The sequence below is a fragment of the Hippoglossus hippoglossus genome, chromosome 5 (assembly GCF_009819705.1).
Source record: "Hippoglossus hippoglossus isolate fHipHip1 chromosome 5, fHipHip1.pri, whole genome shotgun sequence".
In the NCBI taxonomy this organism is placed as follows: Eukaryota; Metazoa; Chordata; class Actinopteri; order Pleuronectiformes; family Pleuronectidae; genus Hippoglossus; species Hippoglossus hippoglossus.
The window spans coordinates 7,183,432-7,208,829 of NC_047155.1; the positions used below are offsets into that span (position 1 = coordinate 7,183,432).

Consider the following 25,398-nt stretch of genomic DNA (forward strand, 5'->3'; position numbering starts at 1 on the left):
TGAGAGGACAACATATTTTGTTTTACCCTCATGAAGAGAACACATGCTCATTAACTCTTCCCCCTGACAATCGGCCTGAAGGAACACAGCTGGGGAGAAAGGAGCGAGAGAGAGAAAGAGAGAAAACGGCCACTTTGAGGGGATATTAGCCCAAGTAATCTAATTGACCTCCACGACATGGGTGTTGTTGTAAAACCTTCCCCTCGTATTTAACTCTCACACAAGCACAGAGGATAAATGATAAATCCACAACGGCTGAGACGCATAAAATAGGTTCAAGGAGGAGAAAAGAAAAGAACCCACCACACTGTACATTGGGAGGCCTGATGCATTCAGGCTGCATAAAAAACAACGAGGGGGGAATCTGACAGAGCAGCAGAATGCCTAATCCTTTCCAGATTTACCCATCAGCATCGAAATCTATTATTAGGCATCGTGGCGTGTCTCATCTACCAAGGACACATTGTTAGGCTGAACTGGTCGAACTGGAAAGTGGTCGTTTTTCCTTACAGAATAACTTTTCCTGACGTTGATAAGAAGTTAAAAGCTCAAAGTGTAGATTTTACCCCTCAACCAGTATATAATGGGACTGACTTGGGAAGAAGATCTGCCCTGAGATATCGGCTCATCCTCTGTATCAGTGTTGTATCGAAATACTGTAACTCAGCCAGGCTTCAAAGATCTCCCCAAACGCCTGTCGTCTGTGAATTTACGACCATATGGATTGAAGACAGAGCTATAAACTCTGTTCCCTTCCTGCAGAGCTTCGTTTCCCTGCAAACCTGCAGGACATATTCAAAACCACTGGGCAAATATAGCAATATAGAACTGAAAGTATGATGCTGATGACAGTTACAAAAACACAGAGCGGCGTTAACAGGTTATTCTGCTCACTGTCACTAACCTGACACACCACATTCTGTCGTTCAGTCAAACCTGTTGACTGGCAATGATTTAACTCTGCAGCTCGTGGGTGTCTGTGGAAATTCATCACGAAGAAGGCGCTAAGACTTTTTTTTAAAATTCTCTAATAAGATCTAGCTCTGTTCTCAAAGGTTTTAAAGGAAGTTTCCCCCGGGTCTGAACCAACCAGTCAGTGTGAGAGCAGGTGGCGCCCGAGGTGGCGCTGAAATAATTATACAATTAGCTCTCGTACACATATCCGTGCATCTCAAATCCTCACCTATGAATTATGGACTTAGTGGGACTTTGCAGAGTATCACCGTGCCACTGTTTGTTGGCACGAGAGTGAAAGACACTAAGAAAGAACATTTTAAATCTTAAATACATGTGCAGTGAAGTACATATGTAAATTAAATCATGAATATTCATTTAATATAAAATAATGATATGATATTAATCAGTTAAAGTTGTTTATAATTTAAAAAGCTTTAGGATCATTAGTTATTATTAGTAGTATTTGTACTACATTATTTACTCATCAACACAAAAGGGACATGATGTCACTATTCTCCTGTGCTGTCGCTTGGAGTCGATCATAATCATATATTTCAAAGTAAACGTGTTAAACTCTTTCGGGCAGCCTCAAATCACAAATCACATATTTTACGTGGGATCAGAATTTCCCCTGAATCAACCAGAGTAGATTAGATTTTCAAATCTGTCATGTTAGGATTTTTTTGGTGTTAAGACAATAAATCAATACAGAGCAGTTGGTATTTCTAAATTAAATCTACTGGCATATTAGTTGTGATGTCACAGACATATTTTGGGCAGTTCCATGTTGGTCTGTGAAGCCTCCACCCTGGGGTTTATCTCACAGAAATACAAATGTGCTGGTTTTCTATGGTCACAACTTTTTCTTACTATTGTAGCCTGTAGGCGTGATTATAACGTTTTTTTAAAATGTGTTATCAAAAATCATCAGAATCTTGATAGACTCTTTGAATGTTTGACCCATGTGGGAGTTAAACATTTAAGTCTCGTGGCTGCGGCACAAACACTGAGGAGAAACTTCCAGTCTCACTCTGAAACTATTCCTGGGAATTGAACTTTATTTCTACTCCTATAATAAAAACATCTGCTGCTGGAGGGGAACAGGAGATGTCGCCTCCATGGAACTCTGCTGACAAATCAAGAAGGGATCTTACCTTCGGGGATGCAGGGATCCAGACCAGCCTGAAGTTGTGTATTCCTCCAAATCCTGTTGTGTTGTGTGTCTCTCTCTCTCTGTGCGAGCCTGTGGGTTTATAACAAACCGCTGGACTCCTCTTGAGGCTGAAACAGGAGCGTGATCCAGGTATGAACTGTGCGAGACAGAAAACAAACATGTTGGCGCACTTCTCTGCTGCCAGGAGGAGTTTGTGTTGTTCTAGTTTGTGTGCGTGTGTGTGTGTGTGTTTTTTAAGTCACAGTGTGTGTCAATGAGCGGACTACCGGTGTTAATGTGATTGAGCAGAGCCAGTCAAAGAAATATCTCGCTGCACATGAGGCCAACACAATAAGACTTTCAATCTGCAGATGTTTCCTTCCCTCCCAGACGCGGGGAGCTCCGCGGAAAAATGTGAAAAATGACAATGATCTGAAAACTTCACCGAGACGAGCGGCATGAGAGAAAAAAAAAAAAAAACTGCCCCAGCAGAAAACAGACGGACAGAGGGAGAGAGGGAGAGAGAGGAGAGAGAGAAAAGGAGAAAGAGGAGAAACTTACCTTTTCTCTTTTATTCTGCCAGGCCCGCTCGGAGCCGCCGCTGGATTTGGGGACTTTGCAGTAATTTGGCGCCTTGTTGTTTTGCCCTAATATTTCTCAGAGCTTTGACAGTAGAAGTGGAATGTGAAGTATGACTCTGGTATGAAATCAACGCACCACACTGGAGGACGGGGAGGGGGGGGAGTGGGGGGGCGGGGGGGGCGGGGAGAAGGGGGGAGGGGCCAGAGACACAGAAAGACGCTCGAGGAGGGGCCAGTGGTGCGCGTCAATCAACAGGCCGGAGGGGCGGGGACTTCACAGCAGGCCCCGCCCACTGGCAGAACCCTAAACTGGGACTGCAGCTTCCTGTCCCCAAAACAACTCTGATTATATACAGTCTGATTATATACAGTCTGGTTATTTACAGTCTGATTATATAACGTTTGATTATATACAGTCTATGGTCTGATTATATACAGTCAGATTATATACAGTCTGGTTATTTACAGTCTGATTATATACAGTCTGGTTATTTACAGTCTGATTATATAACGTCTGATTATATACAGTATATAGTCTGGTTATATACAGTCAGATTATATACAGTTTATATTCGGATTATATACAGTCGGATTATATACAGTCTGGTTATTTACAGTCGGATTATAAACAGTCTGATTATATAGTCCATGATATACAGTTTATAGTCTGATATTATACAGTCTATAGTCTGATTATATACAGTCTATAGTCTGATTATATACAGTCTATAGTCTGATTATATACAGTCTATAGTCTGATCACATGTGCATGTTTGATTTTAGTCCGGAGAAAACAGGCTGCAGCTCTGTGTGATGACACTTTACATGTTGTCTGCTTCACTTTACTAATAAAGTTTTCATGTGGTAAACAAAGAGAAGGATTTCAAGAGAATGTTACAAATGAGATAAAGTATCCAGAATTCAGAAGTGTTTTGTTGTTGTAATGTGTTTTAGTTATGCTGAAGTTCAAAAGGTTACATTGTATTTATTCTGTTTACACTGTATATATTTTTTACATTGTATATACTGTTAACACTGTAATAACTTTGTGTTAATTGTATATATTGTGTTTATATTGTATATATTTCTATTTCTTTGCGTTTATATTGCATGTTTATTTATTTTTTTACTGACGTTTCTTATTTTTACTATCTATGTCTTGGGAACAGCTCCTCCTGTTGGTCAAGAGCATGGTTGCAGCATTTCCACATCACATATATTCATCCACAGAAGCAGAGCTACTATACAAACAGAAAATGTGTGAAGGAGACTCTCACTGATTGTTTTGTGGATTTCAGAATGACAACAGCAGCCTCAGCAGTTTATTGATCAGGAATCACATCAGAGAAGGAGACAGTGCAGGGGGAAGAGGAACTCACCTCTCAGCATCTGTCCAGAGGAGCTGCCAGCGTCAAGCTTCATTGAACCTGCGAGTTTGGACAACTGCCTGAGCAGGTTCAGGCAGAATTCACACCTCTCACTCGCTGTCGAGCCTCAAACAGGTTTGTCTTCCTGAGCGAAGCCTCTCTCGACATGTAAGGAAACGACCAGAGAAAAGGCGTGGGTGTCTCCCAAACTCGCAACTGGCCAGGATCTTTGTGATTGTCTGCCAGCTGCCTGTACGTAGATGATAATGTCAAAAACACAAACCTATAACAAATTATCAAACCCACAGTGAGGGATTTTTACAACTGGGGGGGGGGCCGGGGGGGACGACGACCCACTGACTGTCTGCAAAATACATTTTCTTTTTTTAAAGGTTTACTTTTTGGCAATTTGTTTTTATTTGATCTTGCTATGTAATATAATATAAAGGACATTCAGGGGAATAGAGTGAGGGGGAGAGGGAAGTATAACGAATGTCCGCGGCCGGAACAAAAGCGGAGAACGTTGTGGTAATGTGGCATCTGTCTTTACCACTTGAACATCCAAATCCATTCATTTCTAGTATACTGTAGCATTTTAAACCACAGGCACTAAACAGCTACTGAGTAAGAAACAAGGAAAGTTTGAATTTACACAACTAGAATGGCCCTCAGTAGAATGCACACCTCCGCCAAGGCCCAACAGTCCTTCACATGATTGTCTAGTTCTTAGAAATAGGTAAAAAGGTTTGATGAGCTTAATGATTTATTTGACATAAAGCATAGTCCTCAACTGTGGAAAATCAAGATCTGTGCAAAAATCTCTGAAAATCTCTATAGACTTAAAGAAAGTGAAAAAAGCTTTTCTCCATATCAAAAATATAAGGTTCTCTTTCCAGGCCCAGGCCTCATGCCTCCACCAAGTTTACTGGACATCCATGTTGTGGTTTTAATGTAATTCTGCTAACAAATGCATCAACAAACAAACTAGTATGACCCTCAGCCAAAGCACAACACAAATTGTACACACTCGTAGATACATCAGTCCCCAAATGATCAAGATCCATGAATTAACTACTGGGAAATCAGTGAAAATGTAAAAAGAAAAATATTAAAAAACGCCATTTCAAATTATGATAAAAACTGTGTAAAAAAATTCCTGGATCCCTGATCCGGATCTGCACCAAAATGTAAAAGGGTTTTCACTGAACTGCACCACATCCTGTCACCAATGTCCCTGGTCATCCATCCAGTTGTTTTTGTGTAATCCTGCTTACAAACACACAAACAAACAAACAAACCAGCAAACAAACGGACAGTGGTGAAAAAATAACCTCCTTGGTGGAGAGAGTAAATGCTGATGGTGTTTTGAAGGAAATTTAATTCACATGCTTTATTTAATCACATTAACACAATAATCCTAACAATGCAACAAAGGCAGTGTTCAGGAAAATAAAAATATAAAAATCTACACGAGCAGAACTAGACACTCCTATTCAAAGTATTCAACTTCTACATATGTTACTCTAACAACATCTAGAACTGATTAAGTCACTAAAATAGGGACGGTCTGTTGTGTGCGACCACTGTCATGACATTAAATAGCTTCAAATGAATGAATCTTATTTTTGTCACTCGTTCAGATTTTTAATATCTCATATCTCGAGATTTGTGCCTTTAAGAAATTCTATATTCTCATTGTGATTAAAGTTTTTGCAGTGTGTTTGCATTTAAAAGTCACATTTGACACAAGAGTGTGACCTCTTGATATTGTAAATAAAGCCCAGTACAATTCAAAACAGCACAACAAAACCATATGATAACACTTTTTTAACATCTTTTAATAATGTTAGTAATCTTTGAAACACCTTCGCCATCAAGGTGCACCGGTAACTCCTTAAAAAAAATACTGTCCGGTCACAGAAGTCTTTTCAAATAGTGTAAAAACCTTGTGTGATTCGTTGAGTTACTGGGACAAAAAAAACAGGACTCTCCAGTGTCAAGATGGAACGATAAAACAAGGGCAATTTTTTTGTTTCTTGCTCCTGCTGGGACTCACACGCCCAGAAAACGTGACGGCACGGCAGCAGCCACATTCAAGGAACCATTCTTCATTATCAGTGCCCATCACAGGAAGTGTTGAAGGCAACGTCCACAGACATGGGGTTGGCCGGGTGTCAGCGTGGGCGTGTTGCACAGTGGTTTCAGTGTGTGAGTGTGTGTGTGAGTGTGTGTGTGTGTGATACTGGGAGTTATTCACAGGCAATTTTGCCGTCGAAGCTGGAGAGCGCAATGGCAAAGGCCTGCACAGCGCACAGCGGGTAGCTGAAGTCCAGTGTGAAAATGTCATCGGCTATCCGTCCAAACTGCATCACAATGTAGTCCACTGGAAAAGACAGGGAACAGTTTAGATAGACAGACATACACATGACCCCTGGATATATACATACGGCCTAATATATACTGTATATAACATGGTAAGATGGAGCAGCAGATTCTCCGGGTCACAACAACAGGAGAATGTCCGGAACATTCAAGTGAAGGGTGGTGAAGAGCAGCAGGGGGCAAGACATAGAGTATAAAATCTACCACGGATATCAAGTTATTGTTTTACGACACTACAGGACATTTAAAGAAAGAAAACCTAAATTAATGACCGTCATGGACACAAGTGACGATTAAGCTCCACTTTTACTGAGAGTTCTAATAAATCGTTCATATCAACAAATGTGACGCCAAGACCACTCTCCTAACCAACATAGAATTAGCTCATTCACAACGTTTCTTATATACATGAATCATATTTCTTCGAAGCTGCATTTATATATTTGGAGCAAATGAAAGGAGACCTGCTCAAGATATTTATTGAAGTAATCTAAAAGGGCAAATCTAAATCACAACATGCGTTTAATGTCTCTGTGTTCGTGTCTGATCCTTCGCTGCTGAGGCTGTTACATTCATCTCAAAGTATATAAATCACACTTGTGCTCAAAGTGAGAAAACACAAACAGTCAGAACAAGAGAAAAAATAACTAGAGGACAAGCTGATGTGTGTCCATCCACCAATCCATCCATCCATCTCTTTATCTTTCTATCCATCCATCCATCGCTCTATCCCTCCCTCCCTCCACTCACAGTCTTTGCTGTGGACGATCTGGAAGTTCTTGATGGAGGCCTGGGTGACGCGGCCGTTGAAGTTGAGCACGTGAGACGCCGTTTCTTCGTTCCACACTGGCGTCTTGTTGTGAAGCTCGATCAGATTTTCCATCCTTCTATTCTGGTGTCTTATCAACAGGCCGTCAAATTCCTGTGAAGAAAACACAAGTCACTTAACACCGACAAAGAGCAACGCGATTTTACACACTGGCCTTGTGTTGCTCCTCATAATGAACACACAGCATTCCATAAATCAAGCTGTGGGCAGTATGGATATCATTGGTGGAGTCATCTGATGGCCTCGGCCTCACGCACACCAACCGACAAGTCACAGTTAGTAAGTGTGTGTCTGATAATCCCAACAACACACACTTTGTCTGCTAAAAGAGGTTTATTCATTTCTTTCTAAAGCACTGTACTCTTTACCTCTGCCAAGGAGGTCGGGTTTTTGCCCCTGACCATTCGTTTTTATTTCAGCAGGATTACGCACAAAATCTACTGAATGGATTTCCACAAAACTCGGAAGGATGGGACATGAGCCAAGAGTCCAGAGCAGATCCAGGAAGTGTTTATCACTTTCTTTAACTTTGTGAGAGTGAGTGTTTATAGACATTTTCACCAGTTTCCAAATTCATGAATAAAATCAGGCATATTTATGGAACAGATATGTTAAGCTGTTTTCAGACATGCAATGAGAACTCTGGATCTTCTCCGGAGGTTATCTGAAGGGGCTGCAAATGTCAGGGTGAGTTGCTCTGGACTTTCTCTGGAGTTTAACTATAAATGTAGAAGATGCCAAAGAAGATTCCTGTTGTGAAGACGTCTGACCAAGACAAGTCCGGAAAATGTCCTGACCCTACTGTCTGGACATTATACAGAGTTCATGACTAAAAACAGCGTATAAGTTTGTGCAGTTTGATGCAGCTCGACTGGGCATTGGCAGAGGAATGCGTTCTCTGAGAGCCATTCGAGTTACATATGACCATGATATATCAGTGAAGAAGAGGAAGACTGGTGTTTGGAGTTATGTTCTGTTTGTTTGTTTGTGTGTGTATTAAGGACATGTGTTTTCTCTGTTACACTTAACCAACCCTATAATTTAACAAATTACAGTATGTGTCGCTCCTCATGTTCTAGTCTGTTCTATTACATGACACATTCATTTTGCTGTCTGTTCTATTCAAGGCACTATGAATACAAAGATACAAATAGAGCAACAAAACAAAAGTTATCTTACATTTCTTGGTCGGAGCGGTACTCGCTCATTGTCCTTGTTCATTCCTGGAACGATGATCGACATCCTTCTGGGTCCTTTCATACCTAAAACATTTGTTTCCTGAATACAGAAATGAGTAAAATTATACATATATCAATACATTTATGTGTGTGTGTATATGTACATATATGTATATATAATATACGTACAGTACATGATTAAGAGGGAGCCGTTAGACGACTTACATAGATGATTCCTGCTAACTCCTGCCGTGCGTTGGACATGTCGGGAAGAGCTCTCTCTGGATTCAGAGCGTTGTCGAACACCGTGAACTTAGTCCCCATTAAATTGGACCTGAGAAACGTATAAAAGAAAACTCATAGCAATGAGATTAGTAGAGCAGATAATACACTTTTTCCAGGCAGCATTTGAATGAATTAAATTGTTTTTTCTAAAGCACTGTGTACCTCAGCTTTCCAACAAAATTATCTCCACCTCTTGATAAATCTGTGGTGTCGATGGAAATGAGGTAATTTGAAGTTGCACATTTCTTTCTTTTCCTGCCGGCCAACAGGAACGTCTGCAAAGAAACAGACAAGGAGACATTTCAGAATAATAAAACAAAGAAAATGAAATTATTTACACACGTCCCTAAAGCTGTGATACATCAAATAATAATAGGACTAGTGACAGGAGTGCTCTCTGGGTGATATTTACATGAGACCTGCTCATTTGCATCGCTATAAAACATGCAAACTGTCAAACTCGTAACACAGATCACTTCCTGACCTTTTTTTCATTGTCTAGATGAAGGTAGTACAGAGGGTAGAGGCTCTTGTCCATCCCTCTCTGGTCTCGAGTCACTCTGCATTTGATGGTCACGCCCTGCGGAGCCGGCAGCATCACGAAATTCTCCAGGTTGTCGAACTCGATCTCAGGCGACGGAGATCTCTCCTGATCGAGAAGCAGAAATAGGTTAACGTGGATTAAAACCCCCGATGTTTTCAGCGTGGTCCATTTGATTTAAAATTATTTGACTGCCTGTAAATAAATGGATCTATTTTGTGGGAATTCACCTTTTTCTTCTTCCCTTTGCCCTTTTTCTTCTTGGATTTTTCTTCTTTTCCAGAGTCAGAATCCTCACTCTCCTCTGCCTTTGCTGAAACACACAACAGACGTGTTGTTTACTTGTCGGTGACTCAAACAGAGGAACAGAGGACTACATAACTTATAAACTTGCCTTTCTTCTTTGTCTTCTTGTTTTTGTCCTTGTCTTTGTCCTTGTCTTTGTCCTTGTCCTTGTCTCCTGATGTTTGAAACAGGGACGTAGACCCAGCAGTGGATTTCTTCTTCGATTTGGTCGACTTTGTCTCTTCTTCGCTGTCGTCACTGTCCGATTTAGCAGCTGCTCGATGGGACGAGGCGTAAAAGATTTTCCGTTTTAGTTAAACTTAGAGTCAACATTTTGTCATTTCAGCACCACACTACATGTAAAGTCTCACATCCAGTAAAATGGGATGACTGAAACTGTTTAGCATCACCTTTCTTCTTGCTTTTTGTTTCCTTCTCTCCGTTTATCTGGAACATTGAAGCTGGCTCCTTCTTCTTCTCCTTCTCCTTCGACTTGGACTTCTTTTCTTTTCCATCGGACTCTTTGTCGTCTGAAAATTATGACAAAAGCAACATTTTGTAAAACATGTTATCAATTCTTTGATGCCAAAAGACTGGAGAATCATGTGCGTGAATCTCCCTCCTTCATGTACTGTACTCGACACGGAAAATGTGTCTTAATTGTAGTGAGCAAGCTAAGGTTGACATTTGAAATCTGCTCTTACTGTTTCTTGTAGCTCAGATTCTGAGCAGTTAAGATGGTGAGAAGGATTTTGGCTTCACCAGGACTTGCCTCTCCTCTGGCTGTTAGGTCAGGGTCGTACTTTTTTAGTGTAAGTGATTAAGACCAAGAACCTTCTCCTCTGTCCTCATACAATGGATTCAAGCTAAAACCTAGAGTTCCTAACTCGGAAGACGTCCTGGAGAAAAGAGGCCAAATTCCTCACTCAGATCTAGTGGCGCAAGTGCTGTGTCCTCAGACCTGGATTACACTCAGAATACTGTCAGCGCTCACTCTTAAAACTTGTCCCAACACGTCCTCACACCTCGACTTGCTGACTGATTGCTGCTGCACGCCGTTTCTGCCGCCTGTATAGTTCCAGCATCAATGAACGGTGGGGATTGAAAGCACATGGTTAAATATCTGCTGAGGTAAGCACTTCATCAGAAGAGCTCTGGTGAATATTGATTTGACCAGTTAGGTTAAATGTCTTCTTCAAACCCGGTAACATCTAAGGTTTAATCTCTGTCTACATATGACAGTGACAGTATTCAAACGATATACGACAGATGAATGATGGTCTGGGTTGGTTACTTGGAGGCAACATGTTTTTAAACACAACATGGACAAAAAGTATTTTCCCCTTTTAAGTTTATATCTTGAATTGCTGCCAGTTCTTGTCATTAATTTATAGTATCAGTTATTTCTGTCCACTCCAGTTTCAGCCCTGTTGTAGTGTAGTCACCAACTCCAGAGGGAAACATCTGGCTCTTCAGCTGCCAAGTGCCCTGACATTTGGTCTGTTTTCTTCTTTCAGAGCTTTTTAGCTCAAAATAACTACTTGCTGGAAAACGACAACGATAAAAGTGAAACGCAACACTAACGTTGCATTTGGAAAACCAAACAATTAGCTGAAAGACTAAATAACGTAACTAAATAGTCATGTGATCCATTTTTAATACAAACATAGTGATTATATCCGTTTTAGGAACAAACCAAAGTGTCTTTTGGTTAATGAATATTATAAAAAAAAATTAAAAAGGTGTTCATGGTTCTCATGGTGCTCACAACTCTGGTTCCCAAACCAGACACACTTGAAATTCCTTTTCCTAACATGTTTGTTTGTTCCTGTTCGTACACAAACCTATTTACCCAGTTTCTAAATTGTTACCGTCACCAAGGAGGTTATGTTTTCATGTGAGTCTGTTAGTTGGCAGGATTATGCAGAAACTACAGGACAGATTATCATGAAAGCTGGTGGAAAGATGTGGGTCAGGGAAGAGAGTTCAAGACAGCTGGACAACCAATGAAATGTTATCTTAACCCAGACTTTTACAATCAATGTGTAATATACGTGGGGTCATTCAGACACAAAATCTTACTGTAAAATTTACAATTCTATAAATTGCATCAGTATAGTACAGCAGACAGCTTCCAACAGTAGCTATAAAAATATACAGCTTAAATCAGGCTTCTGCTTGAACTTAATCTATTGTATTTCCATGGTTACTTTAAACAGAACAGCTGTCTTTCCTTCACATTACTCAAGGAGCTGGAGCCACAAACACAAGTTAGTGCAGGTATTTCTGAAATGACTGAAGGCCGATCAAAGGAAGAGAGGAAGGTTAAGTTAAGCTCACAGGCAGGAGTTCTGCAGATGATACAACCAACGCTCCGGGCTACATTATACAATCATTTCAACCGGGAAGAGATAACTAGCTCAATTTCCAGTAAAAAAGGTCCATCTCTACTGATACTTATCTCGAGATAGCAAAAACTTTTAACTGCACACTGTAACATTCTTGAGAAGAAGGTGTGTCGGAATATTAATTTTATTCCAAAGAAAGGATTTGAGAGCTCAGTGCTGAACATGCTTTGCCGAATAACTGAAATATCTGCAGTTGTATCAATGGTAGAACTGGTTTGGTGAATTTAACGGTGAGTGTGCTAACACGACTTGGGTCTGTAAATGCTAACGCTGCTGATGGTAATTAGGCTTAATGTTTACCTTAGTTTTAGTCTAGCGTGTTAGCATGCTTATATTTGCAAATATTATTATTATTAGAAGTATTGCAATAAAATACTTGGCAAAAGGGTGTGAGATTAAAAAAGGGATCAACAAAGTAAAGACTATTCTGTCTGTACCAAACATCTTATTTCTGAGATGTTTTGCTAAATGCTACAAATGCCAACATTAGAACGGTGTTAGACGGACGAAACTTCTCCACAAAAATGAAGCCAAAATATCTCAGATACGTGTGCTGCCATCTTGCACTTTTGACGTAATTTAGAGCCATATTCTGCACAGTAGTGATCGTCAGGTGGAGCCGCGGTATCACGGACTCATAGCGTATATACGCTCTTGACCTATTTTGTCTCAGCTGCCAATTTAAAGCATCTAATAACTAATTAAAACCGAATTCAGCAGGAAATGAAAGCTTAAACATCACATATGAAATGACAGAAATCACCTTTGAGAAAAAAAAAAGATTTACGCGTAATCTAACTTTGTAGTTTGGTCCAAACTACCCAAGTGAAGGCGTTGGGGTTTATGACCTACAGCCACTAAGATGACTGGGCCAAGATTGGCTTCATTTTTGTGTAGTTGTCATGTCGTCCATCTTGTATACTGTCTATACATGCAGCTATGGGGGCACACAACTGTCTTTCTACCAAAGCTTCGACTCAACTTTTAAAATCAACTCCAAGTGACTTCTATAACTAATAACTTCTCCTGAATACACGCCCTTATACATCTCTTTCGTTTCAGTTTTCAAGGGGCTAAAATATCCGCGTTCACGTTCCCACGTTCACACCCTACACACCCTACACACTGCACACACGCTCTTGCCCAAGGCTACGCGAGGGGCGCACGGTAGCATCGCTTCTTCTTTGAAGATGACGTTGAATGATGACGCTTCGAGACGAATTTTGAACGTTGGGGCTTACTGACACTTGGATGACACCACAGGAGCAGAATGGAGGAATGTTTGAAGACGCCATTTACTTCAATTGTATTGGATTTGGCTGCAACTCTGTTTACCCCTGAAACTTGTCAGTATTGTCAACAGGTTAAAAAACCAGTTAATCAGTGTTTTCTAATTATTTTGTCTGCAGGATTAAGCAAAAACTACTGAACAGATTTCCACGAATTTTTGTGGAAGAATGGGACAAGGGCCAAGAAAAAATCCAAGTTTGTTTACAGGGAAAATTACTCACTTAAACCTTTTATTCTGTTGCCTCTGCGACCAAGTGAGTGTTTCCGCTCTCTCACCATTACACAACAAATCATCTAATCCTCTCAACAACAGTAGTCTGGTCTCGTAACTGTTGTGTAATAGTTTCAGAAAAGTGTTTTCCTGCTTCTTGTCATACCTTTAGATTTAGATTTCTTGTCTTTGGTGGAACTCGCTGATGGAGAGCTGTCCTTCGTCGTTTTTTTCTTAGTTTTCTTCTTGGGGGTGTCCTCTCCGTCATTATCATCATCGTCATCTGTGCCTGATCCTGTGAAAGATGGCAAACGTTTTTAAATCAAAAATATTTCTGGTCTTTTCAGGGAAAATTGCCTAAATACTGTATATTTGTATCCATTTGGTTTAATTAAGGTCTTTTTACACCAGTTTCAATGTGAACACGACTCACCTTTCTTCTTTTTTGGTACACTTTTAACTTTCTTTTTTGGTTCCTTCTCTTTCACTTTGTCCTTTTCTGGGTCGTCCTTGTCTTTTTCTGGTTTCTTTTTCTTCACCTTTTTTCCATCTATAATGTTGATAAGGAAACATCGATGTAACCAACGTGGTTAGATTATAGTACATGTTAAATGTCGTGATTATATATAACATGTTAAACACTCAAAATATCAGCCTTTATTCAGTGTCTCTCACTTTGGATGGCTGGATTGTCCTCTTCTGAAGCATCCTCATTTTTCTTGGTCTTTGTTTTCTTGGGTTTGGCTTCGGTTCCGTTCGACTTGGCATCTGTTGGGACGTTGGCCTCTTCTCTTTTCTTTTTTGGCTTCTATGAAAGACTTGCGAAACAATGCGAGGAGAAGAAAGAAAAGCTGACCTTCAATTTGGGGAAAACATTTTGTTTTGGAGGATAAACTAACTCTTAATTGATAATAAAAACTCACCATTGCAAAGACAGATGTGAAGGGCGGCGTGGGGGGAAAAAGAAAAATGATAACGTTACCTTTGTAGAATTTAATTATGTAAAACCATTATGAAATAGCATCTCTTCATTCTATGTTCCATCATTCACATTCGTTTTTAAGATAAATACTCGTACTCCAATAACAAAAGCAAACATTAATATATTTAGCTTCTGGCAAGGTTGTACTTTAAGCTATAAATGCCCGCTTGTATTTATTACAAGTAAACTGACATGTTTAGTTACAGCTGGTCAGTGAAGTACCACGACACGAGGTGATTACAGGGATAACTTTCTAGAACTGATTAATCTATTCATATTTTTGATAATACAGTTTTCATAATAGAAAAAAATAAATAAACAAGTTCTGTGACCATTTTACGTAACTTGCTCAGGCCTCCTCCTGAGTACCACGAAATGCTAATATATAAACAACATGGTTGCAAATCGCAAACACAGACATAAGACTTCAAGTCAATGACTTTATGAGGGTTAAAAAAAATTTACTGAACAAAAAGGAAAACTGCTGAGATGCCTGAGGAGAATATAATGCGACCCAGTAGTATTTAAATGTCAGTCTGTATGAAATATGTCCATATAAACTGTATTTTTTCCCAAAATGTAATTATAACTCCAGTTTGCGGTTCTTTCTTCATGGCCTGTAACACTGTCTTCCATCAGACCTGTCTAGACACACACTTAAGATAAAGTGTAAAGGGGGTTCAGACCTGTGACCCTTCACCCTCCCACACTACATCTACCCACCGATGCACTGGTCCGTGTGATGATTTCAATATACGATCATTTCTACTTATATACAGTCATCTGTGATATAATGAAGTAAATGTGCTTCTTGAGTTTGCGGAGTAAGCGGTGGAGTGTTACAGTCCCATGCTACAGAAGGAGGTCAGTGTGATGGCGGCCAGCAGAGACAGTAAAGGTAATCCTATTACACGTAGATCCTACAACGATGGAGGTCTATTTGTGTCCACAGACAATCCACAAGTCAGAGTAATGGCAGATTTGGTATTTGTCAAACTGGAATCAGTTGAATAAAAGTAGAGAAGGCCAGTATAATTAACAGGCTATAAGTTGCAATAATACTTCAACCTATGACAATGGCAAGTTATTTTTTAGTATTAAACTTCTTCGACAACAACAAATTGAAAACAGTAGATAGCACTTGTGAAAGTGGCCTCAGACTTGAGGTGTGTGCATGAGAATATATGACTTGAGTATTTGTTTTTAAAATACTGTATCTGAAACTCTGCTAGTGACCCTTTTTAATTTGCTTTTTTTAAATACTGGAGGAGCTGACAGCATCATTCTGGGTAATTGTAGCTACAAAGAGGATTTAGATTTAATGAATCATCTTCAACATGGCATAAAAACAACACAAATGTTAATGTTCCTTCTGCATTTGGTGATGTCAGATTTGCGTGACCCCAGAAAATGATAATTGCTCAAATATATGATAATACATGATAAAAGAGGAAAAAAGCCTTAAAGGCCTTTAAGAAGGAAACAGCACAAAAATGGAAATGCTGTTGCAGGTGTCACCACAGTAGCACTGCTGAATGGTGGCTGGATTACATCAATCTCTCCTGCGTGCTTTTGCAGATGCGTTGCTCAGCAGATGAGCTCCATACATTTAGACATCATCAACTGAGATGCAAGTCAATGGAGGATGAGAAGGAGAAGCTACAGTGGAGCTGCCTACAGAGATGATTTCCTGTTGAATGTCTGTAGAATGTCTCTGGTGGATAACCTGTCTTACTCTAAATGGAAAACCTCCCATGCTGGCATTTGTAACAGTTACCTCACATATGGGTCAGAGATTATTATCCACGTAATCGTTTTTCAGAATGTCTTCAGATTTAACTTTTAATGACCAAAGGATTCTATATCACAAATACAAATTTGAGATATAAAGAAATTGATTGATATTGAGCATGCAATGTATGCACTGCACCTGATTGGAAACTCTGCACATGTTGAATATTGTTGTATGAAAAAGGCAAAGGGTGAATTGTATTTAGTCATCCTTTAGGTCTCACTCTCAAAATATCATTAAATGCCATAACCAGGCATCTAAATTAACACTGAGATGCGTTAAAACTCAATACAAAACATCCAGGACACCACAACGCGACTGTTTTACCTTCTCTGCAGACATTGTGTGGCCTTCGACTTCAGCTCTACCACTTCTCCTTTTTCACAGGTTAGAAAATTAAAAAAATACAGGCGTCTCACTGGAGATAATGAAAGAGCGAGAAAGCCCTGTAGTCACTGCGTCTCCATCAGCAGAAAGTTGTTAATAGGATTTATGTGTAAAGCCATCTGCTCTGTGGAAACACGTCAACGGGAGAAACCAACAAAGGCTCAGGAGGAGGGAGGAGAAGACTTGTTTATCACTATGTGTTGTCCTCACACCTAGAACGCAATGTGAGTTCTTGAGCTACAACAAAGCCGTCAACCAACAAGATGTTAGTCCATATTCACTTCCTTCACACATAAGAAGCGTCTGTGCTCCTCATTTCGGACGTCAACTGAGGGAGAGAGATTTTGTATTTCACTTTACCTGAACCTGCTGCTGCTGCTGCTGCTGCTGCTGAAGGGAAGAATCAGAATCTGAATCTTCATCTTCCTGACTCCTGGGGCAAAATAAATTAGAAACATGTGATTACCCAAATGATGAGGATAACAACAACAACAAGACATTTTGAATGTGAGCCTCTTGCTTGCTGCCAGTCCAAGAGAGAGACATTAATAAGAGCTGCATGTTTATAACATCATCCAGGTTGGGGATTGAGAGACAAATTAGTTTTGTTTGACAGTCACACAAGGATATGGAATTAAATATTATAAAAATATGTATTATAAAATATGATTATCCATATATCCGTCGTGCCCAATTTTCGACAACCAGCAGCAATGACTGTGTAAAAAGCTTCGGATCTTCCCCTTCCCACAGGCAGAGAGCTCTGTGGAGTCATTTCTACATTAATAGGTCACACAGGGTATGGGAATCAGGCCCGAGCAGTTCTGCCTGACAGCGGCAACAAAGCTTTTCCTTGCTACTTATTGGTTTAGCACCACTTGGTTAGTTCCGAGGAAAGTGGGTGTGGAAGCAGGAATAACCATTCAGAAAACCACAGGGCCTCAGGTGGAAGGCACACGGAGGGTTGATGACACACATAGAAACAAATGCCTGCATGACAAATGTCTGTTGACGTACCTGTCCCGTGTCCAGGCCTCTTTGACGATGTGACTGTGGAGGGGCATGGCTGGTGTGGAAAAAAGGTTACATCCCCATTCTGGTCTTAATGAACAAACAAAAGAAAAGGAGGATTCTGGTTGATGTATAACCAACACATTAAAACCATTTATGTAAAGGTACTTCATTGTGAACGTATAAAACATGCATGAACACAGTGTCTCACCAGATGGGGGTCTCACCAGACAGGGGTCTCACCAGACAGGGGTCTCGTCAGGCAGCAGTCGGATTGACTCCATCCAGCTTGTGAATGCCCATAAGTCTCCATACACATCCTGCAGCCCAGAGACACAGTCACATGACGCGACTTCTAAGAGGATTTTTAACAAAACAGGTCCCCCCCATCGACTCCCACACAACCAGGAAGCCCTGACCCTTCAAATAGGATTACTCTAATTAGCCATTCACCATCTGTGAGCATTTCCAGGGTTTTAATGGAGAGTTTTCCTTAAAAATGGTTCAGGTTAAAATATACTGTCATTATATTATATATATATAAATAACTGTCATTGCTGCGTCCTTCATCTCTGTCAGACCTTTTCTTTTGTACAAATACTGTAAAGATTGTATCCATTTATGTTAGAAACTGTCTTTTCTCATGATTATTGTAATTTTCTTCTGATACACGCTGCATCTATTGCACTTCTGTCCATCCTGGGAGAGGGATCCCTCACATGCGACTCTCTCCGAAGTTTCTACGTTGTTTTTTTCATTGCTTAAAAGGTTATTTTTGTAGTTTTCCTTACTCTTGCTGAGGGTTAAGGGCAGAGGATGTCCCACCTTGTTAAGCTCTATGAGGCTGATTATGATTTGTGAAAAAGGGTACAAATAAAATTAGATTGATTGATCGATTTGATCAATAATCTACAGGAAAGTAAAACAGCTTCAGGCCAAACAAATACCATTAAAAACCACAATTCAAATTAAAAAAAGAGCCTAAAATTGGAGCAGGTGGTTCATGACAGGAACATCTTGCAATAGACAAGCTGAAGGAAAACAAAGGTGCGAAGGTAGAAAAGTGATAAAGGAGGGTTCTTCCCTTTAACAGCTACAGTTATGATGTCTTAAACATATAGTTTTACTCATTGGCCTGTGTTTGATCTGTGAAGCAGGACGATGCTGAAAACATGTGAACTTCTCTAAATCAACGAGTCAAGTGTCAATATGGTGAGTTAAGAGTGTGATTTCCTCACTCGGCCACCAGATGCTGCTGTTCCCCAAGAGACAAAACGCACGACGCAGGACAGCAGCTGTGAGGCACCAGGGGGCACATGGAAGTACTGAACGGTAATTTCATTTTACGCATATATGAAAAATGACTGACCAGGCCTCAGTAGCAGCGTTGGAAATGTATAATTATCCATGGGAATGGTGGTTTTCTATCTGAGTCCTGCGCCGGCTCAAAGAGTCTCAGAGCAGAGGGGAGGAGACTGATCACAGCTGAGGTGAACAGTAACACATGTGGCAGAAAATAAAGTAAGAAGTAAGGCGTCTGGTAGTTTTAAAAGGCCAGGCCCTTTGTCTCTCTGCATCGCTGTGCTGCTCACGCTGTCCAGTCTGCTGACTGATGAAAAGGGTCTAGACTAATGGCTTTGCTGGCATTTCTGCAAACGCTTGACAGTGACATTGCAGTTGGCAGGCGGCCTAAGGAAGGCCAGCGACCTCAAGGGAGCAGCAGTGAAGCCATCAAGATCTTAAAGAGACAGACACTGCAGAGCCTTTCTCACCGCACGCTGCGTTTCCAAATCATTTTCACGTCAGTTGTGTTTTATTGCCGCAAGCAAGAAAGTAAACAGAGCCGAGGCAGCGAGAGGCGGCGCAAGAGAGTGCCCCGTAGCAGAGAGGCTGTAAAACCAGCCCTTACTATACCGACAACTGTAACAACAAGCCGGAATGAAATGAAAACACGTTAATCAAAGTTGTGGCCAAACAGGGACCATTCAAAGCAGTTGTGCAAACACGAAGCCAAGAAGAATTATGTTAAATACACAAAAGGTACAGCTTCCAGTGGCAGTGACCGGTGTTTGAGGAGGGGCTCCGATGATGATATTTTAGTTCCCCCGTGGGTTTAGTGCTGAAACAGCACGTCGGTGAGAACGTGAACTCAGTGGCACTGTACAGGCCGGTGAATCATCAACTCAGAGAGGGCCCATATCTCAGGAAGGACAAACAATGAAGAAGAAACAGGAAAATCTGGGTTAAATGAGTCTATCCCCAAAGGAGGAACTGTAACAGGAATGCGGAGGGTTAAAAAAAAAAAAAAAAGGACAATGGCAGGAGGTCTCGTCCATTTATTACAAATGGAAAGATGCTATTCAGGGAGCGGAGGGTTGTGGGGTTGTAGATAGAAAGAACCTCACAGTCTCAACACTGAGTCCAAAAAGTCACACTGCCCCGTATGCCAATTTTAGAACTAGTTTATAAAAAGAACAAATAAATGACTGTCAATCCAGAGAGGAACTTTGGTCATATTGGGATCAAGCTCATGATCAAATTAAATCCACATCCATGAAAAACGGAAAGATCTGTATTTTCCCCCTCCAGAGCTGTGGAGTTGAATCCTGATTCAAATCTCAGTTTCTCAGAACTCTGAACCCGAGGCCCCCGCTTACAGAGAAAAAGAAGAAAAAAAGAAGTCATTACAGAATGAATGTATGAATGAAAGCTTTATTTCCCCTCTGGGAATATGCTTTGCACAAAGAGCATAACAAAATATATTTCTCATAAATGTCCGACAATGACATCATATAGAAAATAAGCATGTAAAAAGCTTAATTTAAGGGGATTAATAAAAGGACCATTATTGATAGTTCAACAAAGGTTTAAAATTATATGTAGCTGAATGGGATGAATGATGTGATTCCTCTTTTAATCTTCACCCCAAAGATAAGATCACACTTTCAGACTACAGAGGATCATTGGCTCTGTAGTAATCTTGTGAGTAAATTGATGGTGTGCTGGTCTGTCATATAAGTTCTACTTAAATTATTCAGTCAGATAGTTACACAAAACTGACCAATTTTGTCTTGCTTTGCAAAGAGACTGCTGCCCCCCCCCCCCCCCCCCCCCCATCAAAAGGTCATTGTCAGCCTAGATCAGTCCACCTTAAAACTTTTACGTTTCCTTAAAGCTAGGGTGGGTAATCTTGGAAAAGCTAGCAAGAGCAGGCTACAGGTACAAATAAAGTTACTTGTATGCTCTCGGTTGTGTTGTTTATAATCACAGGTAGCAGAGTAGCTCTTCTAAAATTCATGATCAATTTAAAACCAATGACCTGTCTTCACACCAGTTATCAAAGTGGTTGATCTCAGATCTGTAACCCGTCTCATCGTCAGTTGAAAGGCCGTCGCTGCACAGTTATCCTGGTGGATTCTGTTTTACCATATGAACAGCATAGGTGAGAAGACACAACCCTGTGGTGCCCCAGGCAGATGAAAGATAATTGTTCTCCACACATGTGATATAAACACATGTTCTGTTGCCTGTTGGGAAAGAAGCCGTGAATCCATCTTGTGAAGATATGATTTAAACCCAACTGCTTTATCAGATCTGCCTGGACAATATTAAAGGCAGATGATAAATCAGCAGACAGTTGGAGTTGAGATGGTCTATCAGACTCATCACGTGCAAAAAGCAATGGAAGCCATTGGCAAACTGTGACGTTTGTCCAGAGCTCGTCTATAGTGAGTTGAAGCCAACCATTGTTTTGACTCCACGCCTCCCTATCGTTGTCCTCAAGTAGCTCCCTGCGTGCTCGGTTTACTGCGTGTCTGAATTAGTTCTCCTGTGCATCTGACATCTGACATTTAAAGCAAGTTCCAAGAAGCTTTTTATATCAGCAGCAACTGATTTAGTTTAGTATTTGCATATGTTTTTAGTTGTTTGCTGGGGATCACATGAAATACGAGGATATTAATATAACATGTGAACACTCTAGTGTGCTTGTCTATATCTGGCCTTTAAAACCTCTCCCAGTCTCTACATCAAAATAAATAGTTCAGATAACACACTCATCATTCCACACTGTCACTGATATTGATTTATGTTTTCAGTTTTACATTTTTGTCAGCAGGATGGCGGTAAAAACACAGGATCGTTGTCACATCCACATATCTGATTTGAAGATGGTGTCAATGATGCCGAAGCACAGATCCATGTTTTTGTTCAAATCTGGCTCAGTATTGAAAATTCAAAAATGTACTAATTAGCTAAAGCTAATGCTAACAATGCAAATAATGGTATGAACACATCTTTAAACAATTATTACAGTGTAAACAAACGTTAACATGACAGCATAGCAATGTTAGTAGAGTAGGTGATGCAGCAGCACTTGTGTTAGTGGCCTATCTGAAATGTGTTACTGCTTAAGTTTTAAAGTCTGTATAAAACAATGATGTGAAATAAACCTTCAAAAACCCGTAACTACATTTCAAAGGTTCTCTATGTAAACACAAAATTATTTTGATCTGGACTAGTTGAACTCGTAACTGTTGCTTCCGGGTGTTTGGCCCTCACGTCATTAATAGAAGTAATAATCCCTGGTATTATGGGCTAATTGATAAAGCAATGTGACCTGGACCCAGATAGTTGGTGAGTGTGTCAATTAATTACAAAATCTTTAATTTAAGTTAATTTGTAACATTTGTACTAAAATTGAGACTTGCCCCTTTTGAGTTGTTGAGCCTCCCAACTAATGTAGCTAGCAGCAAAGTTTACGACTAGTTTCATGGCCTAGACTGAAAGTCATGCTTCTACTATCACATTTGTAGTTTATAGCTATAACATCTGACCCACAAAAAAAACAAAAAACTTTTAATACTTTTTAATAACTTTTAAGGCCTTTGCTGAGGGAAATTAATTCAATACAATTCAATGCTTTAACTCGGTGTATCTTATGACAACTTAATTTTCTCCTCCAGACTCCAGGATCTCAGATACCAGGTGTCTGTTCCTCTCAACACAAAGTTATCTCTGTATTTGTAGCGATAACACGAGACAGTTTGGTGGGTTTGTTAGTTCGGTGAGAAGATAAGAGACAATGCTGAAACAAAAGTTCCCCGTGGAGGCTCAAGCAGCGACGTGCCAAATCTAATAAGGAGCAAATTGAAAACGCTCCTTCGCTCACAAGCCTCTCTGGTATCTCTTGTTGATAAATTCCTCCCAGCTAGATAACCGGGAGTCATATTATGACTACACAGCCCATTGTGCATTACTTGGCCTCAGTGACCCATAGAAGAGAAGAAGTGGGAGGTAAGTTATTTGAAATACACAATGATATACATGATGTACAGTCAGTAGGTGTGGACATTGATGCTTTATTATGAGGAGACTCCAAAATGGACATCGCAAAGTAGAGGGGGGGGGAGTTCTTAGACTGTAGGGGCTGTATGTAAGAATGCAAATGTCAGAGTTAGTTGCTCCAGATATTTTCTGTAACTTTTCCTCCCAGCTCCATCATAAAAACGAAATATTTCAACGAGTAGACGTGTTGATGAAGTTTGTAATGTGCTACGTACACAAAACTGGAAAAAACAAATATCTCAGGATGAGGAAGAGATACCGAGACACGTAGAAGAAGCTGAAGACGACGTCAACTTGGACAGACCATAAGATTCAAGAGCTTTTAAAGAAAAGAGTCAGCACCAGCGTTGATGCTCCTACATGCTCTACCCTTGCCTGAATGTTCAAGGTGTTTTCCTGTTGTTGAGAATGTGTCAGACCCACAAATCAGACTCCTGTTGCTTTCTTGATATGCGAAAGACTCAGGTTTCCGGATATTTTTCACAGTTCATGTCTGAAAACGGATATAGCGACTGGGGGAGCTTAAGAGTTCAAGGAACAAGCTTTTGTATGATATTCAGTGTTTCTGGCAGCTACCTGCATATCGCTGCTTACTGTAAATCCCAAAGACAACTGTGCTTTTAAAACCTCTGAGAAGAAGCAGTTGTTTCTCATTCACTTTTACAGCTCAGAGTCGGTTGTGTGATCTTTGACATGTTTCCCATCGCGGCGCCAGCTGTGTGAGGGGTCAGTGTGTTTCTAGAGCCCAGACAACAGTTCGGATAAATCCAGTCAGGAAGGTGAGAATTTTTAGATAATTCTTGACTTCATTCCAGTTTGTATGAGGTGAAAAATTGAAAAATGAGTCCTGTCAATATTGAATACATACGGCACAGCAGATTAGGAAAAACAGAAGTGGGAAAGAGAACTGTGAGAACAAGAGCTCACCCTTGGAAAATGACAATAGTGTTAGTAAAGGTTAAATTGCTATGTGACTCTAACATTGAGTGTATTAACATTTAATGCTCTTCCGTGTAGAAGTTGCATTGAAAAACAAGGTAAAAGAAAAAAATTTGGACGACTTCAAAATGTCAAGAATGAAAGAATGTGAGACGTTAGACGAGAATCCCCGAGCAACTCAGAGCAGAAATAAAGGCAAAGCAGCCGGGAACCTTGTGTGAATTGTAACACAAGCAGCGCTGAGCCTCGTGAGAGTTTGACACACATCTGAAATGGAGGACAGAGGATCCAGGAAACAGTGCTGCAGCTTGCATTTCCTATTCTCTGGGCGTCTGTGATTGAGAGCTGCTGCCCCGGAGCGATCCAGACGACCGCGAATCTCTAACAGAAGAGCAGATGTCTTCATGACTGAGCTGGCACAAGCTGGCATCGCCCTGGGAGCAGAGAGTTAAAAAGTCCTGAGAGCGGTCACTGTCCCCCAAGAGAGGGAGAGAGAGAAAGAGAGGGGGGGGGAGTGAATGGGTGAGAGTGCAAAGAGCCAGCACTCCCCTTGCAGACTTGTCCCCTCCGTTTTTTCTGAAACAGGCAGTGCTCTTGAACCGGTGCCAGTGGAGGCTGGCCCAAGCCCCTTGCAGCTGAAACTTTTACAAGCTCGATGTTTGCGAGCAGGAAGAGAGGGACACAAAGTGAGATTTGTAAAAAGGGAGTTTGCAGCTCCCCTCGTCTTCTCTCCTCTCGTTCGACCCGCCTGAGATGCCAGCACAGTGATTCACGTTCGATACCCTCGTTGAAATCCTTGAAGAATATGCAGAGCATGTTTTGGAGAGAGGACTGCATGAGGAGGGAAACGGTTTGAACTGTATGTGAGGATATAATTGCTTCTTAAAAAAAAAAGAAAGAGTCAGTGACATCACACAGGAAGCTGTCTTGGATATTGCCTGAGGAAAGAAACTGATGATTGTCCACGGCACTCGGTGACATACTTGTCCTGTGTCCTTTTCAGCACTTGTACATTGGATTAGATTGTTCCTGGACTCTTTGCCCTCATTTCCTCTTCTGCCCTCCTTACACTGTGTGTGACTTGAATATATATATTGTGGTGAACATCCTAATCCAATTGTCTGTTATTTTGACAGCAAACGTCGGTTTATATTCGCTACTAAAGTCAAATTTAATCACAACCCCGGTGGATTTAGCATTTTTCGTCTGTCTGCTGTGCAACAAACCAGAGTGAAAACACAGGCAGGTGCAGAACAACTAAAAGACGTCCGGAATGACGACCGCAAATGTGAACCGTGAGGCATGTACTACCTGGGAATGTTGCCAACTGCTGACAAAAGGCTTTACTGCCTGGCTCTGAGAGGAGCCGTAAACTCATTTGCTCCGAAAGGCTGAAGCAATATCTGACAGTGACTTGTTTGGCCAACTGTAGATAAACCTATCAAACCTTTTGGCTTCGTGACAAGACAACATG

The 25,398-nt window shown here is 40.7% G+C and overlaps 2 protein-coding genes and 1 long non-coding RNA gene across 8 annotated transcripts in view; 1 reads left to right on the top strand and 2 right to left on the bottom strand.

The window, feature by feature from the left end:
* tead3b (TEA domain family member 3 b) overlaps positions 1-2,242 on the bottom strand; it is a 31,152-nt gene extending 28,910 nt beyond the window's left edge. For all 6 annotated transcript variants that reach the window (XM_034585245.1, XM_034585241.1, XM_034585243.1 and 3 more), the window contains exon 1: positions 2,112-2,242. The gene's annotated coding sequence lies outside the window, so the exon portion shown is untranslated. The remainder of the gene's footprint in view (positions 1-2,111) is intronic.
* A 4,036-nt stretch (positions 2,243-6,278) lies between these two features.
* Positions 6,279-16,701, bottom strand: LOC117761399 (tubby-related protein 1-like). The gene is made up of 13 exons (XM_034585246.1): positions 16,569-16,701; positions 14,143-14,275; positions 13,901-14,017; positions 13,634-13,762; positions 9,969-10,088; positions 9,668-9,832; positions 9,504-9,586; positions 9,217-9,381; positions 8,895-9,007; positions 8,673-8,781; positions 8,449-8,547; positions 7,191-7,362; positions 6,279-6,441 (listed from the first exon to the last, which is right to left on the bottom strand). The coding sequence occupies exons 1-13, from the start codon at positions 16,581-16,583 to the stop codon at positions 6,308-6,310; spliced, it is 1,554 nt and encodes a 517-aa protein (XP_034441137.1). The 5' UTR covers positions 16,584-16,701; the 3' UTR covers positions 6,279-6,307.
* LOC117761401 lies at positions 9,262-9,954 on the top strand. Its single transcript, XR_004613827.1, has 2 exons — positions 9,262-9,402; positions 9,750-9,954. It is a non-coding gene; the product is annotated as an uncharacterized LOC117761401 (long non-coding RNA).
* Positions 16,702-25,398: the final 8,697 nt, after the last annotated feature.

Bases quoted from the DNA above. Each gene is read 5' to 3' on its own strand.
- LOC117761399 (XM_034585246.1), bottom strand. The intron at 8,782-8,894 runs GTACACAGTGCT...TACGTTTCTCAG, and splicing joins AATTTTGTTGGAAAGCTGAG to GTCCAATTTAATGGGGACTA. The intron at 6,442-7,190 runs GTGAGTGGAGGG...TGTCTTTTCCAG, and splicing joins GATCGTCCACAGCAAAGACT to TGGACTACATTGTGATGCAG.